Genomic DNA, 18628 nt, shown 5'->3' with positions numbered 1-18628 from the left:
AAACTGATCCAGACCGTGGCTCCCCTGGGCTTTTAGAAATGAAACCTCCGCAGGCAGAATGGCAGCTTCGGGGTAGGGAGCCCCTGGTCTAGATGTGCTCCTGTCTCCAGCCAACCACTACCTGCTTGGTGCCAGCCCCTGTACTCGGGACTTTCATACATCCTTTCTAAACCTCACACAAAACAACGTTCTCCTCATTTAGAGATGAACAAAAATGAGGCTGAAAGGTGAACTTGCCGAAGGCCACCCAAATAGAAGCCAAGCCAGAATTCCTACCAGGGCCTGCCTGAGGCCAAAGCCAAGTGCTCTTTTCAATGAGTACCAGAGATCCCACTTCAATCAAAATGTGGGACTTGGGGGTCCCACGTGCTAACCTTAGACAGTGGAGCCACCCAGAGTCCTGCTCACTGATGGCATCTGTAGAAGAGCAGCTGGGAGTCTGGGGGCCTCTGGCTCTGGGCCACACAGGCAGCAGAGTCCAGCCAGGCTGGAGGCCAGCCGGTGCAGACAGTAAACGAATGATGAAATGAGGCAAGTCATCCAAGCGGGCTGGCATCTGGTGGGCAGGGAACTTTGCCCCGCTTCGCCTTCTCCTGTTTTGTTCACAGTGACTGCCTGGCCCTCTCTCCCTTTCTTCCTCCCGTCTTTCTGCTTTCTCTTCTGGTCCCTTTTCTTTGCTTTCTTCATCTTTTCTCCCTCCCTCCCTCTTTCCCTTTCACCCTCTCCCCCACCCGGCCCCACCCCCGCAGTTACTGTGGCAACAATTCAATGCCAGAAATAAAGGCAGGATCCAGCTAGGTCACCAGTTCCCAAAACAGCATCCCGGGCGGGGAGGGGCAGGGAGGGTGGAGCAGTGCAGCACGGCAGGGCAGGGGCCAGGCGCTCCCATGGGTGCTGTGCATGCGTGTGATGTGGGTGGGGCAGGGCACCTTGCTCCCCCCTCCCCCCACTGGAAAAGGACACCAGGAGGCTGAGGCCTGCTCTGGGCCAGTGGCTCTTCAGAGGTGTCCCTTACTTAGGCCAAGCCTGAACTCCGAGTCTGTCCTAAGGTTGGCAGAGCCTGGGGACTCCCTCCTCTTCTCCCAGTTTCTCCCTCTCCCCTACTCCAATGTTTTTTACCCTTGTGTCTGCTGCGATGAAGGTTCCCCTAACCCAGCACTACAGGGCACCCTCTCACACTCGGATAAAGGACCAGGCCTGGGTGGGTGGGGAGCCCAGAGTCCCCCTGCTCAAGGCCTGCCCTCCCCTGTTCTCTTGATAACAACAAAACCGGGCCCAGATGCCCCCTCCTACCTCTCTGGCCCACCCAGAGACGCATCTGTGCAGCCATCTTCTCCTAGGTCTCTCTCTGGCTTGGTTTCTATGTTCCCTCTCCACTCTCCCTCTGAAGAGACCCCGCTTTCTGCTTTCTGCATCCTGCAGCCCCTCAGGCTGACTGCTCCCCCTCCATTTATAGCTGGTCCTGTTGTACAAGCGGGACTGGCAGAGCTGGGGGAGATGCAGCCTCAATTCAGCTTTCTGGATCCTGGGGCCTCCCTGTTCCAGTCCCCACAACACCCAGGAGCTCTAGAAGAGGGATTCTGCACACATCCACCCACGGGTGGACAACTTCATCCAGGAGTCTGACATCTGACCACGGAGAGGCCGGCAGCACCACACAAGATGGACAGGTGGGCACAGGCAGAAGCACCTGCGCTGAAACTGTTGCGGGACTCATGCACGTGGGGAGACTCCAAAGCCCTGTGTGCCAGCTCACGCCCCCACTCTCCCATCAAGGCCCCCTCACAGTGACACATGGTGCTGCCAACACCCGCTCGCACCCACCCACTGGTCCTGTCCCTGGCATCCATCCCAGAGTTGTGCACGTGTACAGCAACACACACAGAGCCCTCCACTTACCCAGCTCCGGAGGCCTTCCCTGGGCTCCCCATTCCCAGAGCCCAACTGCCTTCCTTGTCTTGGACCTGTCCCTGCTCCCCTGACTCTCACAACCAGGCAACCGGTCCCTGGAAGGGACACACTGGGTGTGTCTGCCCAAGATAGGGAGCTGGGCCTGCTGGGCCCTGAGGGACAGAGCTAGGGAGGGGAGCCCCGGAACCCTGTGGGGGCTGCATGTCTGCTCAGCCCTGGCCCCCTTCAAGCATCCCAGCGGCGGGCACAGGGGGAGAACTGGGCTTGGGCCTGCAGCTGTGCCCTGCCACAGCCTCACTCTTCACTCAGCCCCACCCCAGCCTGGCCAGTCACTGGCTGGGAGCAGGCTCTCCTCCCACTCCCCCTAAAAAGCAGGCTCCAAATAAACAGCCCCAGGCCCCTAAATGTACTGCTCCAACCCCCAGAGCATGTGGAGTGGTTGCGGGGAGGCCAGCAGGCCAGTATTCAGCAGACAGGGAATGCTCCCCTGCCCACCCCGTGCCCCCACAGTCCATCCCTTCCACTGCTGGCCTGCTCAGCTAGGTGGGCCGGGCAGAGATGCTAACGAAGAGGGGATTGGGCTGGGAGCAGTTCTCATCCTTGGGATGAGAACACCCCAGGCCCTCTTCCCCAAATCAGAAGAAGGTTCCATTAGATCAGGCCCAGCTAGTCCCAGGGGCCGGCCCATCCTCCCACTGGACAGGGACCACCGTGGACTCCCCCCAGATACCCTGCCGCCACCCAAAGCCTGGCTCACCAGCAAGCGCTGTGGCCCACAGTGCCCACAGAGGGGAGAAGAGGCGGAGACCCTGCCACCTACCTCTTCCCAGACAGTGTGGACCAGACGCTCTGAGGCCACAGAGGCCCGAGAGGCGTAGGCCAGATCCAAGGGCTGCCACTTCCCCCAGGAGCCTAGGTAATAGGCGTCTCTTCCAGGAACCCAGCCGCGCTTCCCCGGAGCACAAATAACAGGAAAAAAGCCGGCTTGGGGTGGGTGGGTGGGCGGGGTGGGAGCTGGCGAAGGAGGGGAGCTGGTCTCGGTTGAGCGGTCTGATCTCCCCTCTGGGTCCCCACCCCCCTTGCCCCCACCCTGCTTCTCTGCAAGCCACGACCGCCTGGATCCCCCGGTGCTGGGGAGTCCTTGTCTGGGGGCGGGCGGGCAGGCTGCCGGCTCCCCCACGCCCTCCCCGCGCCCTCCCCACCTCCAGCTGATAGCGTGTGGCTGGCGAGGGTGTGTGTGTGTGGATGTGCGCGCTCTTCCACCAACGCTGCAGCTCAATCCATTTCAAACAAGAGGAGCATTAACCTAGCGTCATGACGAAGCAGAATCAGCCAGCACTGTCCTCTCCCTTTCCCACACCCCAGTCTGCAGCACTCACACTCACACACACCTACATGCACCCAGAGTCCCTCAGCCTCCTCCTAAACAGCCAGAGTTCAAGTTGCTGTGGGCAGTGGGTAGGGGGAGGGGGCTACTGATGACCCAGGGGGACAACGCCTGGTTTCTCCAGGCACCAGCACCTCCTACCCTATTTATGACCACCCCACCATCTGACAGCAGCAACTGAGGCTTCTGGGGTCCAGCCTCTCGAGGTGGGGGTGCAGGCACAGGCCAGAATTGGTTACCCAAGGATGAGCTCTCTCCTGGGAGGGCAGAATGGAGGGATGCAACCAGGTTCTCAGTACTGAGATGTGGGCTGGCCCCTTGGTAACCTGAATCCCCTGGGAACTCCAATGGGATGCGGCAGAGAGAGAGAAGGACCCCATCTCTCCCTAGGGCGGCTTCATGAAAAATGAGCTTCCTGCCCGGTAACCCCCGGGTCCGGCACAGAATTTACAGGCACGTGCCTTCCCTGTCTCTAGCAAAGCCTCAACCATCCCAGGAGCCTGTCATTGGCCTTTCGGGCCCCCTGGGCAGGACAGGGAAGGGCAACAAGCCTTGCCCTTGACCCTCGCCCTGGCCCCAGCGTCCTCTCCACCTCCACACCGCAGACTTGCCTACCTAGGCAGCCCTCACCGTTGCCCTGGCAACCCTGCCCACAGCCGGTCAGCTGATGGTATCAGCTGTTGTTGGGGAAATCTAGAATCTGGGGAGGGGGCTCTGGGGTGTCTGAATGGAGAAGCACAGAGGGAGGGGCTTGAGGGAAGAGGCCAGGAGGGGACAGAATGTATCTGGCTGGTGGGGACAGAGAGGACAGTAACCTGAGGGATGGGCTCCAGAGAGAAGGGAGGAAGGAGGGAGGCAGGTGGCTGAGAAGGAAGACAGAACACAGGCTGAGCTGCTGCAGCCGGGTGGGGGTGGCTGTGAAGGTATAGAGAAAACCTGGGGGTGGGGGATGAAGCACGGGATCCGTGAAACTGTGGAGAAAAAGGCCAGGAGAGTGATGTGGGAGGGGGCATACCTTTAATGTGGCAGGAAGGGGCACAGCCTTGGAGGAGGAGCCACCCCGGCCATTGCTCCACAACCAACCCGGCCTCAACCCAGCCTCTCGGCTTTCTGTACCTTCAACCCCACCCTTACTTCCCTGTAATCAGGGGCTGAGAGTCAGAGGGGAAGCCCCAGCCCCACTCCAGCCCTAGATGATCTCTCGGTCCCTCCAGCTGACCAGGTACCGGGGGCTTTGACACCTCAGCCCTTTAGGATTCCTGATCCCTGCCGCACCCGACCTGGGTTCCTCCCCTGCCGCTGCCCCTCCCCCACCAGGCCCCACCCCAGGAGAGCTGTCTTCTGGTGCGAGGGTACCCAGAGGTAGAGCTGAAGTGAGCTGATGCCAGGAAGGACACTGTGGCCAGGGGCCTGGAACGAGGTGGGTGATGAGGAATGTGTAGGACCGCTGGGCCTGGGAGGAGGGGTGCCTCCTCCTATCGAAACCAGCACATGTAGGGCCGAGTCGGGGGAGTCAAGGGGAAAGGGCGGAGGGGAAAAGGAGGGGAGGGTGCTCGGTACCTTCAAGGGCCCAGGGCGTGGGGCAGGAGCGCAGCAGCCTCCTCGGTGACATACACCTCCATCCCTCCGCGCATCTCCTCTCCGCCTCCCGTTGCCAAGACAACCTGCCGGCAGCTCAGGCCCGGCTCAGCTGCGGCGGCAGGGAGGGGGGAGGAGGAAGCTGTGGCTCCCGCTGCCTCTTCCTCAGAGATGGAGGGAGGGGGCCTGAGGGTGTGTCCTCAGTGCTGGCACTGGGGGTTAGGGGACAGCTTCAGGAGCTAGGGTGCCCAGTGAACCCCATCAAGTGCCCCCATCCCCCCACTTCCCTTCATAAGGCTCTAGAATTGGCTCTAGGGGTGACCTCAGGAGAACCCTAATTCAGGGCCGGAGAGCAGGCCAGTCTTGAAGAGTGTGCAGCACTGGGGAGAGTCCCCACTCCAGGAAGCCCAGTGTGGAGCTCAGGACCGTGACAGAGAGCAAGGCAGGGACAGTCCTTGTGCTGAAGGGCCAGAGGGGTTGCTCCAGCAGGGTGCAGAGGCCCCTGGACGCTGGCTGCACTGGGCACTTGGCTGCGGGCCCCACACCTCTGCCGTCTCTACGTGAGCACCTTCACCTGGTCCCAAACCCTCTCTCATTCCACTGAGAAAAGTCAGGGCACAGGACAGCTCTCTTCCAATCCCTCAAGGCCCCATTCCCACTGTCCCCCACCACGCCCGAGTCTCACATTCTATCGGAATGTCTCTCCATGGGTGGGGCGGGCGGGCCACCTTGGGCAGGAAGAGTGATCAGCCCAGCCAGGCCTGGACCCAAGGGGATTGCAGAGTGAGAGCTCCCTCTGTCGACCTGAGGAGTGGTAACTGCCAAGGTCATTTTGCTGCCAGGGATTTGGGCACTGTGTGTGTGTGTGTGTGTGTGTGTGTGTGTGTATTGGTGCTGGGCCTTCAGAGGGGCGGCAAGGGGACCCTTCTCACCCATGCCATCCTCTGCCCCCACCTCATCACTGTCCTTGTCCCATGGAAAGACTGACTCTGCCTCCAGCCTCCTCCCCCTGGGAAGGCCTCTGACCCCTCAAGGCCGACTGAACTGTACTCCCCCATGGCTTGTCTGAAAGGGGAGGTTCTCCCCTTGAAAGCCGGCAACACTGAACAACAGGTGCCTGTTGGCTCGGGCCCCAGGCGGGTGGGTTTCCTCAGCTCTGCTCCGTACCCCGCAGGCAGGCGGTGGCTGCCAGGGCTCTCGTACCTTTGGAAGTTCAGGAGTTCTCAAGACCTTGAGGATGGGCGCTTGTGTCCACAACACGGGGCCAGGGTTCCTGTGTCTCTCAGGCAGGGGGGTCCCAGGCCCCCTGACGCCCCATTCTTGGCTCCTTTCCCCACAAGGTCACTGGTGCCAGATGTCCTGGGCGGACTCCGGCCCTGCTGCCTCCTCCCTCCCCCAGGCCCTCTCGATAGGCTTCTCTGTCCACGTCTGGTCTGTCTCACTCCAGTGCCCCCTGGCCCCACCCCACACACCAACCTGCTGGGCGGGGGAGCTATGTAAATATTAACTTCTGGAGAGGTAGAGCCAGGGCACCTGGATACTCAGGGAGGAGGGAAAGGGTGACAGGGACCTGAAGAAAAAGAAGGATGAGGGCCCCAAAGTCACCATTCTCATCAGAGATGGGGAGCCATGTGCCCGTGCCTCCGGGCATTGGACTCGGCTGCCCGGACCCCAGAGCCTCCATCCTCCAGCATGCTGCCACCGGACCACTGCATTGGGCCCCCGCAAAGCCCCTCACCATCTCCTCCCCGCCACAGCATAAGGACCAAACTCTTCATCATTTGATCCAATCACTTCCTGCCACTTCTCTACACAAATTTCAGCTCCAGCCAGGTAGACAGACTGTTCCCCTTCCCCAGAGGACACCTCCCATTTCCCCGCCTTGATTCTCATGCCTGTTTTTCCTCTCATCATTTTCCGCTCTGTGCATATTTTCTGCACTGAAATCATGCAAACCCCAGGCCTTCCACAAAGCTCCCGCAAGCACCCCGGCCTCTGCTCTCTCCTGCCCCAGAACCCACGATGCATGGGCAGGGGAGGGAGTGGAGAACCTTGCATGCAAAGTGTGGAAGCCAGGCAGAATCTAGAGTGCAGTGCTCACTAGCTGCGAGACCGTGAATGGCCTGGCATCTCTGAGTGTGAACTCATCCACATGTGCTACATGGGAACATCTCACCGCCCTAAAGAAGGAGTGCAAGAAAATGTGCCCTGAATGTGGCCTAGCACATCTCCTGAGCTCGGTACATATTAGTTTCCTTATTTCCAATAATTCTTGTCTCCGCTTTACGTCTTTGGGGACGTACGAAAAACAAACAAAAAAAGTTGCTTTGTTATGTCATGTGTAAAAGAAGGATTTCCAAAAGTCCCATCAAAGAACAAATAATTGCCTTTTTATGGGTTTATCCCTCCAATTAAATTTCAAGTGCCTTGAGAGCTCTATCTTGTCTCTCTTTTTTATTAACGGAAGGATTAGCACAGGGCTTGAATGTTGTGGCAGAAAAATAAACACTGGGACTAACTGCTTAAGCCCCGGCCCCACCCACGTCTGCCAAAGAAGGTGGGAGAAGGCAGGATTCCGGCCTCTCTCCTGCCTCCGCCTAGAGGGACGGTGGGGTGTTGGGATAATGACTTCTTTCTGGGGCTTCAGGTGGTGTATTTCCTCAATAAACATTTACCCTGTGAACATACTGTGCTGGGCAGTCAGGGAGGAAAAGATGGACTATTTCTACATCTGGGGCACATGCTATTTAGCGGAATCATGACAAGTACATACATCATGACAGTTCTGGACTAGCTGTGACATGTACCATAAGGCAAGGGCAAGTGAATGGCTGGCAAGACCAGTGGTAGTGGAGACAGTTGCTCCTCCCCGGGTAGTGCCGAGAGCCTATGGAGCAGAGAAGGAGCCTGCGGTCTGGGGTGTGTGTGTGTGTGTGTGTGCGCGCGCTACAGCAGGACACGACAGGTGGCAGGAACCCTTTGAATGAGGATGGGGACATGCTTGCTTGATAGAGTTCCAGTTTTCCAGCATTCTTAAAGGGTAGTTGTGGGGCTAGGGCCGAACAGGGAGACTGGACAGGGCTGGATAGGAGTCTTAAAGATGACGCTAAGGAGTTTGGCCAGGATAGTGTGGGCTGGGTAGAGCTGTGGTTGTGGTAGAGAAGATAAGTGGAGCAAACTCGGATGTACTGGAGTAGAGGGCGGTGTTGGGAGGCACAGAGATGATGTAGGGAGCGAGCAGAGATTTAGACAGATCCCAGTGAGGTCTGGCCACGGTGCAGAGCCCCAGAGTTTGGGAGGGAGCAGTCACGCGCAAGGAGGGCAAGGAGGCGGTGGCTGAGATGCTGAGGTTGCTCAGAGAGGCAGCTGGCAGACGGAGAGCAGAGTGGGAGGGAATCTTGGGGAAGGGTCCTCTGTGAGGAGCTGGGAAAGAGAAGCCAGGCAGGCCAGCCAAGGGCAGGCCGAGGGGGGTGGGGTGTGGCTCGAGGAGAAACGGTTCTTTACCATGGCAAGCGCTTGACGCTGAAGACACTGAGGACTGAGGCAAGGCTTTCGGCTTGGTCCCTGGAAAGTCACTGTCTCAGCATCAGAGGGACAGGGTTGAATAGACTGATGTAAGTGGAACCAGTTTGTGTGGCCTAAAGAGTGAGTGATGTCTCCCTCTGACGACCTGCTTGGCTCCCCTCTGCCTCATCAGGCTGTTTGGAGGACGGGACGGAGAAAGGGGAGGTCAATTTGTGAGCCATTCTTAGTGAGAGTTCTTGGTAATCCCAAACTGGCGTGAGATTTGAGGCACTGGTGGCCGCTGCTGCCACCTCCATCCACCTGGTCACATACTCCCCTAAAGGGATTCATGTTTCCCCAACAGCAAGGGGCTATTAGCAATTAGCCCCCTGTGGCTACTTCATGCTCACACCTGCATAGACCCGGGCAGTCAGAGGCAAGCAGGGTTGCTGAAGCCAGGTGTGGTCTGAGGACCTGGGGGAAGTCTCCTTCCTCCCCACCGCCTAGATGTGCATGTTCAAAGAGTCCATTTGAAGTGCCATCATTAGGGATCTATTCTTTTGGCTTCTTCCTTTTAGCATCTTCGAAGTCACCACTAGTTCAGGGGGAATGAGCTGAACAGACTTCCAGAGCCTGAAGAGCCACCTGGGGCATGGCAGCGCCTGGACACTGGGCAGAGGCGCCGAGAGGTGTGGTGAGGAGAAGGCTCAGAGTCCAGCCAGGGACCCAGGGACCCAGCGCCCCAGGGCGAGAGCAGGCGCTGGACACCTCGGGGATGGGGTGGGATGAGGGCACTCCCTGGGACAGCACAGGCCTCCAGAGCGGCCCTCCCTCTCCGTTCTCTGTCCCTCCCTGCCAGGTCTCACCTCAAAAAGCAAGAAAGAAAACAGTGAAGGCTTTCTGGAGCCAGCCCCCAGAGGCCTGTCGGTACTGGGGAGGTCAAAGAGAGGGAGGGAGGGGCCGGAGAAAGGCCGAGAAGAAAGCAGAGGCAAGACAAAGGGCCCCGTCCACCTTTGAAGCCGTCTCTAACCCGAGCGAGGGAGGGGCGGGGGTGGGCCGGAGAGCCCGGCTAGCGGGGAGGCAGTCTAGTTTTAAAGAATGTCTCAAATTCCTGCGGAAATCAGAGGGATTGTAAGAGGCCCCCTCCCCAACACACCTCCTTCCCAGCCTCCTCCCCAGCCACCCCCCAAAGTCCAGTCCTCTACACCTGGGGGGCCCCCAACCCTTTGTCCTCAAGTAATTGCTGGGTGTTTCCCCCGTTAAGTCCCATTGAACTCGCCAGTTATCAGCTGTGGCTCCAGACCACCCTCCCAACACACATCCCAGAAAACTACCCCCAACACGGCGCGGTCTTCACTGGGATTAAGGCTCTTTGTGATGGGGGAGAGAAAAAAGTAACCTGGTGAAAAGCAATTATGACGAGCAGTAGGGAGAATGTCTGTCCCAGGGCCGGGGACCTCCCTCTTGGCTGCCGCTGTCCCCACCTTCTAAATTGCCCCGTGGTGGGGGTGTCAGACTCTGCGCCAGCCCTCGCCATCAACTAGGACTGTAGCTGCACCCACCTCCCATTTTCACTGGACCAGGGCCCTTCCCCACTTCCTCTTTCCTTATTTTTAGGCCATTCTAGGGAGCAGAGAGGAGAAGGGATGTCTTTCATCCTTCTCTCTCCATAATGCCCCTCCTCAAGGTACTCTCAGAAGGAAGAGGGAGGGGAGGGGGTACATCCTCATAAGAGAGGGCTCAGTGAGGGAACGGGAAACGAGGCTGGGGGTCATCCTCAGAAGAGAGGGCTCAGTGAGGGTAGGGGAAACTGAGGCTGGGGCCCCAACCCCAGAAGAGAGGGCTCGCTGACCTGTTGGGGTGGGGGGGGTGGTCCCTGCGAGGAAGGACCTCCCCCTCGACAAGATTAAAAGCCAACGCACTGAAGAGGCGGGTTTTATCGCCCCCGAGTTCCACTCCCCACACGCACACCTGGAGGCCCCTGGGAAAGCCCACCGGAGAAGCTGGGGTGGGGGCAGGGCCGCCCCTTCCTCCCCGCCCCTCTGTCCCCCTCCCCCCCAGGCCATCCGGGCCCGGCCGCAGCCTCTAATTGAGATTTGCCCTCAGGTGTGGCCCCCGCCCCGGCCCCGCGGGGACCCGGGAGGACAGGGGACGCCTTCTCGCCCCCTCCCCCTTCCGGCCGCCCAGCCCCACTCCCCGCCCCCGCCCTCCTCACCGGAAAAAAAGCAATTTCGCTGCCTGAGGAGGCTCCTGGCGTCCGCGGGCCGCCCGGGCCTCGCCGGGCTCCGCAGGGCCCTCGCCCGCGTCTCGGGCCTGGGGCCCGGCTGGATGCACGTCCCGGCCCCGGCCCCTCTCGGGGCTTGGGTTTTCTTCCCCAACAGGTAGCACGGGCCGCGCCGCGCGAGCCCAGGAAACCCGAGCCCGCGCCAGGGAGGGACCGCCCGCCTCCCGCGGGGCCGAGCCCGCCGCCTCCCGGGGGCCCCAGCGCTGCGGGCCGCGCCTGCACCTGCCGGAGCCACGCCCGGCCGGGGAAGGGCAGGCTCGTTTCCAGGGGTACTTGGTGGTCGGATCCCCCACCCCGCTTCAGATAACCTATTTGCAGGAAAATGGTTTTATTCCGGGGCTGGGAGTTGGGGGTGGGGTGCAGGCCTGGGTCGTGGAATGTGAGGAGTGGCCAACCCTCTATTTTCCTCTCTCTCTCTCTGTCCCTCTGTTTTCCTGAAACAAACAAACAAACAAAAGTCCCTTCCTACAGTCTGGCCAGGAGGAGTTTGGGGGCTGGGGGCAGACTGAGGGAGATCTGTGGAGCAGATTTTGAGGACAGCCACCTCCAGACAGTTGTCTGCAAGGCCTCCAGTCGCTGACCTTTCAGCGGGCTTCAGGAGCCCGGCTGGGAGGCCGGCAGAGGCTGGCAGCCTGAGATCAGGGTGACACTCAGTTCCTCTCCAGGGCCTGCCACCCGTCCGGGAAGGGGGTGCTGTACCAGCCGCCCCTGGGGCACTGGCCTGCCCCTTCCCAGCTAGGGGCTCGGATGTTTGGCGGCCCTCAGGGTCCTTCCTGGGGGATCTGGCTCCCCTCCAGCCACCCCAGCCCAGTCCTTGGATTAAGAAGGGAGGGGGGTGGGGAGGCGCCCAGGGGCTGCTGCCCCCTGCCTCCCAGACTACGTGAGGGGCTGGGGCCGCCGCGTGCGCTTGGTCCGGCGGGTGGGGGCGGAGCCCACAAACTCGAACTGCTTCTGCTTCTCGGCATGGTTAGGGAAGGGCAGCTGGCCCTGGTAGAGGCGCTTGATGAAGTGGGCCTCGCGCTGGTTCTGGCGGCTGCGGGAAGCCTGGCGGGGCCGCCCCTGCCTCGTGAAGGCCATGAACCAGCCCTCGTGCCGGGCGTTCTGGAAGGCCGTGTAGTTGTTCTCCAGCACGATCTCCGTGAACACGCAGTCTTTGCTCTTCCCGCTGGGCTGCGGGAGAAGCAAGGACAGGAAGGGCATTTGGCCACCTACCCTGGTCTGGGGTGTTGCCCTTAGGGCCTATGTTGGACGACTGAGGAGGGACAACCGGAACAACAGCGCCGTGAACCCAGGGAACTCTGCCTGGTGAGATGGCATCCTAGTTAGAGAGGCAACTGTGGCCAACGCGAACAGGCTTTGTGGATCTGAGTTGCAGGCTTGTCATTTAGCCGTCCTGTACTAGGCTGGGCCTCAGCTTTCTGAGATGCAGGTGAAGATCAAGGTCCTGCAGCAGTTCCCAGCATGCCCGGGCCCTTAGCACTGAAATGCTCATGGAGCCTAGGGGAGTGGTGCTGCTGAGCATGGGAGAGGAGGCAGCAGCCTCCAATGAGAAGAAAGAAGGGTGCCAGCGTGGCCACCCATCCCACCCTGTCAGCAGTCAGGGGTCTGTGCCCATTTCTACAGACAAGAAGCCTGAGACTTGACAAAGATAAGCAAACCAGAGGTCATTTGGTCAGCAACAGCCGAATGGGAAGATGGGATTTGCCTGGTTTCAAACCAAGTGGAATTCTCCCACCCAGCAGGACTGGGCCCACTGTGCGCTTCAGTTACAGGAGCAGCTGCTTAGTGTCTGTCTTGCTAGCTGGAGCCCACTGGCGCCACTGAACTTGGGGGAGTTCCTGTCTTACATCTGTGCCCCACTTTCCACCCTCAACAGCCTTTAGTCCTCCACCCAGAGGCTGCAGTGTCAGGTAGATGCTAAACTCCTACTGATGCCTGCTGGAGAAATACTCCTGACATCAGCCCCGCAGATCCCAATGGCTTGCCAGTCCCCTCAGAGGGCTAATAGAGTTCCAGGGACTCATTTAAATAGAGAAACTAGACCAGGCTCAGTGGCTCACGCCCGTAATCCCAGCACTTTGGGAGGTTGAGGTGGGAGGATCGCTTCAGCCCATGAGTTTGAGACCAGCCAGAGCAACATAGTGAGGCCCTATCTCTACCAAAAAAAAAAAAAAAAAAAAATTAGCTGGGCATGTGCCAGCTACTACTTCGGAGGCTGAGGCGAGAGGATTGCTTGAGCCCAGGAGTTTGAAGCTGCAGTGGGCTATGATTGTGCCACTGCACTCCAGCCTAGGTAGCAGAGCAAGACCCGGACTCTAAAATAAAATAAAGAAACCAGAGAGGGTGGGCGGGCTGAGAGTCGGATGGGAAGTCTTTACGCAGGAGGGTGTGGCTCAGAGGAGAGAGGGGAGCTTGATGCCTTATATGTCCCCACCCCAGTAGGGCTGACTCTCTGTTACTGTTTCCAGTCTCCCAGCCTCACCTTCCCGATGAGCTTGCCCCTCTTGTTCATACAGATGTACTTCTCGCTCTCGGCCCCTTTGATGCGAACTCGGCTGCCAAATGTGTCCGTCTCCACTATGAGCTTGGCTGTGGTGGGGAAGGGGAGAAAGACCTCCGTCCATCGGGGCTGCCAGCCTATGGCTACGGCAGGGGACCACCCAGCCACACTGACCTCCAGACTCAGGCGAAGGGGTTGGGGACGCTCAGGCCCTTGGGGCCCTCAGCCCTGACACAGGATCTGGGGATGGACCAGGAGGTGAGGCAGGGCGGAAGTGAGGCAGAGTGGAGGTGTGGGTGGCCTGGGGGGAGGGCCAGCTCTCACCAAACTTGTTGCCGTCCTCAGCAGTGGCGGAGATGCGACGCCCGGTGACCTGCACGTGCTTGCCACTGGTCCGGCTGTAGAGCTGGTACTCGCGGATCTGCCGCCTGCTCAGCTGGTCGGTCATGGCGCCCTGGTCCCTCACGTACTGGTTAAAATTAGGAGACGGGTGATTCTCCCCCTTTGCGGTTACCAAGGGAAAAATAGTGTCAATTTGCTTTGGGTGACACCACCACTGGTCCATCCAAGGGAGAGGGGTGAGGAGGTGAATGTATTGGGGACAGGCCAGTTGTCCTGCAGAGTGAAGTGGGCATGTGGCCATAACCTTCCCAGGCTCCTGGGTGAGCCGGTCATAACTTCTTGGCTTTGCGTCTACCTTACAGAAGGGACTGGGGTCTGCCCAGGCTGGGGGACACTTATTGACAGAACACAGCCCTGGAATCAGGATTCTGGGAGCTGGAAAGAGCCCTCGGGGTTCTATCCCATCCTCATATTCTATGAAGGAGGTGCACGGGGCACACAGCTCATTAGGGACAGAACCGCTGTCCCCGCCTCTTAGACCAGAGCCTGTCATCTCCCCCAGAACTCCAGGGACATGCTCCATTAGCCAGGACAACCAGATTCCTTCCTCATCCTCTCCACTGGCCTTGAAAGACCCTGTGCCCAGCACACAGGGGCACAGAGCAGATGGTGCTGCGAGTTAGGGTCACCAGAGAGCATGTGGGGGACTCTGAAAGCTCCTGCAGGGTCCCGTGAGCATTTCTTCGAAGCACTAACCGTGGAATCCTGAGCTCATACCCATCTTCTCCCTGGCCTCGCCCCCTGGTGCTCAGGGCCCTTCCAGCGTTCCTCCCTCCTCTATGGGCTGGAGCTGGGGCTGGGCACTATGGGAGAACAGGCAGGCAAAGTGCCTCCTTAGCAGAGGGAGGCAGAGGCAGCACCAAGAGGACAGGCACTATCAGCAGTGGCCCAGTGGCTGCCCTTGCCAGGCGGCTCCTTAGCCACAATGTAACAGAGGCTCCCGGCCAGTTGGTGGGATGCGCCCGCCCACCTGCTTCCCCTTTGGGTTGGGGGAGAGGAACCATTTCCCCCCACACACTGTGCAAAGCCAGGAGGAGTACCGCCTCCCAGCTAGGTCTCTCCTTAACCATCTGTAAGGCTAAGTGGGAGAGACTCAGAGTACTTCCTCCTCTCCATCCTGCAAGGTGCGACCCGGGCTAGGTTTCCTGGCTGCTGGCAGCAGCCTCAGCTCTGGCAGGAGAATGCACCTTTTCTGTTGCTTCTCTCTCTACCTGGATGCTGCTGCCTGTGCTGGGACAGCTTTTCCTATCCCCTGCCCCAAATCCCTAATTCCACCTTTATCCCAGGCCCAACCTCAGCCATCTGGACAGAGCTAGACCCAGATCAGCATCTGTTAGGGGCTACTCTCTCCTAGGGAGGGGGTGGGAAATATCACCTTTGAAGCAGGGGGAATGAGGGAGCAGCTCTCAGAGCTGGACGTTTAACCTGCGCAGGGTTCACACTTCCTGTGCACCATTGCTCATTTCCAATTGCAGCTCCCCATAGAGCAGCCTTTGCTCAGCCTCTGCAAGACCTGCCCCTTGCCCCACCCTGGAGCATTTGGGGTGGGGGACCTGCCCAGCCTGCCCCTCCCTGGCCTCCCTTCCAGGGGGTGGGGTCCTGCCTGTCCCAGTCCCGCCTCCTGGCCCAGGTTCAGGCCCTCCGCCCCTCTTGGCCGACGGCCTTCTCTGGCAGTCTGTTCCAGGTCAGGAGCAGAGAGCGCCCCCCCGAAGCCCCCTCCTTTCCTTGTCCCCTTCAAGCCTTTCACAAAGGCAGCCCCACGCCCCCCCACAGCCCACAACCCACAAGTCCCTCTCCCCGCGGGACCTAGCCTGTCCCTTTCATGTTCCCGCTGCGGGAGGACCTCCCCTTCCACCACTGCAGACAGCTGCTTGTCAGACAGCCCCTCAAGCATGGCTGTGGTCCGGCCTGCTGGCCCCCCCTCCCAGGGGGGTGAGGGGGCACTTCAAGGGGGAAAGGACCGCTTTGCCACCTTCCCTGAGTCCTGAATGGGGCCTCAGCCAGGCCATAAACGCCCGGCCAGCCGCACCATTGTGCTAGTTCCCCTCCAGAACAGGTTGGGCCCACCCCCAGCCCCCTCCCAGCCAGGCTGGGGGCTTTCTTCTGGCTCCCCCTGGATGTGTGAAGCAAAAGGCCTGGAACGGGGCTGGAGCAAAAGGGGGAAGGAAGGGGGGGGGAGTTGTCTCTCCCTCTCCCACCCCCCCACTGCTTCAAAGGCTGCCCCTTTCCCTCTCCCAGAGAAAAGGCATTTACCTTCAAAAAAAGTCCCCACTGGATATGAAGAGAAGCGGGCCTCTGGCCTGGGAAAGCCAAGCGATCTCGCCCCAGAGCGGTTCTGGACCAGTGCATTTTAATAGCTGCACTTTTATGGAGGATCACAAAAAAGGGAGCAAGCCTCGCACTGGGGGCTGAGACTTGGGGGTGGGAGGTGTGCATGGAGGGAGGTGGGGGGCCGACTTGGGGTGGGGGAAGTGTAGAGAAGCAAACCCTGCATCCCGTCCCCAACAAACCTCTTTGGGCTTGACCTCTATGCCCTCCAGGTGAGGAGTCACCTCACCCTGGCCGGGCATTCCGGACATGCTCATGAGAACCCCACACTGGGCATCCGTACTGATGGGAGTGGGGTGGCGAGAGGGACATATGAGTGGTTTTGCATCAAAACCTGTCCTTTCAGGTACTGGCAAACCCAAGCCTCACCTGAGCCATCACCTCCACCCGCTTCCAACCGCTCCAGGCTCCATCCCTCAAGTCCGGAGTGCCCACGCACTTAGCCTTCTGGGGGAACCCGGTGGAGAGGGAGGGAGAGGAGCAGAGACCCAGGGGAAGTGGGGAGGGTCCTCAGAGGGAGGACAGAGATAAAACCTCAGTCAGCCCCCTTCCTTGCCCTCCCCATCAAAGGCTCACTCCCCTCCAAACCTCAGTGCCTCCTGGACCCAGGGAGAGGCCAGACTCTGCCTCTGTCCACCTGAAAGGAGCCTGCACCCGCCCTGGTTAGGTGGGGTGGGAAAACTGGGGGAAAGCCGGTGGGAACGCCTGCCTACCTGAGTTTGACAGCAGAGAATCAGCAGCTGTAAGCACCTGTGCGGGGACAGGAGGTAAGCCCAGGTGTGGGTGCCAGCCACAAGCCTAGGGTGCACCCAGGCCCCCGCCCCCGCCCTGCCAGCCCCGCACACGCACGCGTGGGAGTCCCGGGAAGAGGAGGGCTGCCCTGAGGCTGGAAATGGCAACAAAACTCCAGTGGGAGAGGTAGCACACTTACAGAGTGAGGTTGGGCAGCAGGCGGGCGGCTCCCATCGCTGGAGAGGTTCCTCAGGCGGTTGCCCCCCTGCCCCCAAGCTCAGGAGCAGATGTGGGAAGTCCCCAGGGGTAGAGTCCCAGAGAAGCCAAGGTCTCTCCGAGCCACAGGTTTTCAGGGGGGCGAGGAGAAGAGAAAGGGGAGGAGGAGGAGGAGAAAAAAGAGGGAGGAGGAGGGGGAGGAGGAGGGCGTAATTGGGAGACTGAGGTATGAGGTGTCCACCTTCCTGGCCAGTGAGGCTGCAAAGCAGATGCGGGTGGGGGCGTGCGCGCTGTGCCCTCTGGGCTGCCAGTCTCTCCTGGGCCACCCAGTGCAGAGATGGAGCAGTGGGGGCCTCCTGAAGGAGGTGGCCCTGCTGTCTCCCGCTCTATTCCTGACCCTCACAGACTGGCCAAACTCGACGCAGGCAAACTCGATGTGTGGCAGGCAAGGGAGGGGGAGCCCCTCCTCCCCTCTCCGGGTCTGCGTCTCCTGCCCTCAGGTCTGGTGCCCCACCTCCCCAGTCTCCTGCCCTCAGGTCTGGTGCCCCACCTCCCCAGTCTCCTGCCCTCAGGTCTGGTGCCCCACCTCCCCAGTCTCCTGCCCTCAGGTCTGGTGCCCCACCTCCCCAGTCTCCTGCCCTCAGGTCTGGTGCCCCACCTCCCCAAGGGTGAGCTGCAGGTGTCAAGCGGGGCTGGGGTCTCTGGTTCTGGCTCAGGAGTGGAAATTCCCAGAAGCAGCCTTAAAAGGAGGAGCCTCCCTCCAGGGGGCAGGGGTGGGCTTGGCTTGGAGCAGCTGATTGCTGGGAAGGAGGGGTTAAGTCTGTCCTGACCAGCAGCAAATACTGGGCGCAACAGATTGGGGGTCAGAGGTGGGTTGGCAGGTATAGATGGAGGTCTAGGAAAATCCCAATGGAGAGGTGCAAAAGCTGGCCTGAGACAGAGACTCAGAGAAGAGCTGGGTGTCCTGGCCTAAGCCCCTTTTCCTTGGGCTTCTGTAGTTCCATCTGAGAAATGAGGACAGGAATGCCTCAGGGTGTTGGGGGTTTAGTGTGAAATCAGCACACAGCAGACTTCAAGAGGTCTGTGTTCCGAGACCCAGCTCCACTCACCATTCTGCATCCCCTTCCTCCCAGTGCCTGTCCCTGGAGCCTCTCTGAGCTAGGAGCAGCTCAGAGTCCCCTCCCTGTGTCCCGTGTTCCTGAGCAGCTGCCTGGGATGAAGTGCCTACCAGCCTCTTCCCCTGACCTCCGGTCCCACATTGCTCGGTACAATGCCAGGGACTAGCCCATTTTGCCGATGAGAAAACTGAGGCACACTGGGAGGTGTTTGCTCAGAATGGCCCAGCTAGTAAATGGAATAGCCAGAATGGAAAAGTCCATCCTTCTTCTGTTCTGCATGGTTTGAGTTGCCACCCTCCAGATCCAGCCCCAAACCTGCTTCATTGTAGGGACACAGAAGCCTTCCTGGGTTTTCAGGATTAAAGGTGGAATCCGAGGTCCTGGAGACTGGTGAACAGAGAGCTCCATGCTGTTCCCTCCCTACAGAAAAGTGGATGACGGTGACTGCAGAAGATAGGAGGGCCTGGGGGTCTGCTTGGGGATCTCTGAGGGAAGACCCACTGTGAGTGAGCAGAGCTCAGGCCCCAGCTCTGGGCTCCCTGGAGTTCTCTGCGCGCCCAGGGTGGGAAGGGAAGGGGAAGTGGCGGATGTGGATTTATTTACCTAAAGAGATGACCAGGGGGGCGAAACTCTCACCTGTGGGTTCCTTCTCACCTTCCTGAGCTCCA

General features: G+C 59.9%; 2 protein-coding genes across 28 annotated transcripts in view; both read right to left on the bottom strand.

Moving 5' to 3' along the window:
* Positions 1-10854, bottom strand: part of DMTN (dematin actin binding protein) — a 33471-nt gene extending 22617 nt beyond the window's left edge. For 11 of the 22 annotated variants that reach the window (XR_013397139.1, XR_013397128.1, XR_013397130.1 and 8 more), the window contains exon 1: positions 4859-4959. The gene's annotated coding sequence lies outside the window, so the exon portion shown is untranslated. Of the gene's footprint in view, positions 1-1899; positions 2306-2731; positions 2864-4858; positions 4960-6079; positions 6357-10595 lie in introns of those variants that run through there. The other 11 variants (XR_013397131.1, XR_013397134.1, XR_013397135.1 and 8 more) reach the window with 4 other exon arrangements.
* Positions 10855-10975: 121 nt separating this feature from the next.
* On the bottom strand, positions 10976-18376 carry FGF17 (fibroblast growth factor 17). 6 transcript variants are annotated; one of them, XM_001101524.4, is made up of 6 exons: positions 17501-18376; positions 16826-17464; positions 16608-16644; positions 13489-13666; positions 13147-13253; positions 10976-11834 (listed from the first exon to the last, which is right to left on the bottom strand). In XM_001101524.4, the coding sequence occupies exons 2-6, from the start codon at positions 16858-16860 to the stop codon at positions 11541-11543; spliced, it is 651 nt and encodes a 216-aa protein (XP_001101524.1). In that variant the 5' UTR covers positions 16861-17464; positions 17501-18376; the 3' UTR covers positions 10976-11540.
* Between the last annotated feature and the right edge of the window lie 252 nt (positions 18377-18628).

Source organism: Macaca mulatta, chromosome 8, assembly GCF_049350105.2.
Source record: "Macaca mulatta isolate MMU2019108-1 chromosome 8, T2T-MMU8v2.0, whole genome shotgun sequence".
Classification (NCBI taxonomy): domain Eukaryota; kingdom Metazoa; phylum Chordata; class Mammalia; order Primates; family Cercopithecidae; genus Macaca; species Macaca mulatta.
The sequence above is the reverse complement of the archived record's forward strand: the minus strand, read 5'-3'. Positions and strand labels throughout refer to the sequence as shown.

What these genes read in the sequence shown, in the direction of transcription:
- FGF17 (XM_077942586.1), bottom strand. Translation starts at nt 18,368, where the DNA reads ATGGAGCTCTCTGTTCACCAGTCTCCAGGACCTCGGATTCCACCTTTA. An exon ending in TTCTCTGCTGTCAAACTCAG is followed by an intron (nt 13,667 to 16,607) that starts GTAGGCAGGCGT and finishes GTAACCGCAAAG; the next exon opens with GGGGAGAATCACCCGTCTCC. An exon ending in TGAGGACGGCAACAAGTTTG is followed by an intron (nt 13,254 to 13,488) that starts GTGAGAGCTGGC and finishes TCCCCACCACAG; the next exon opens with CCAAGCTCATAGTGGAGACG.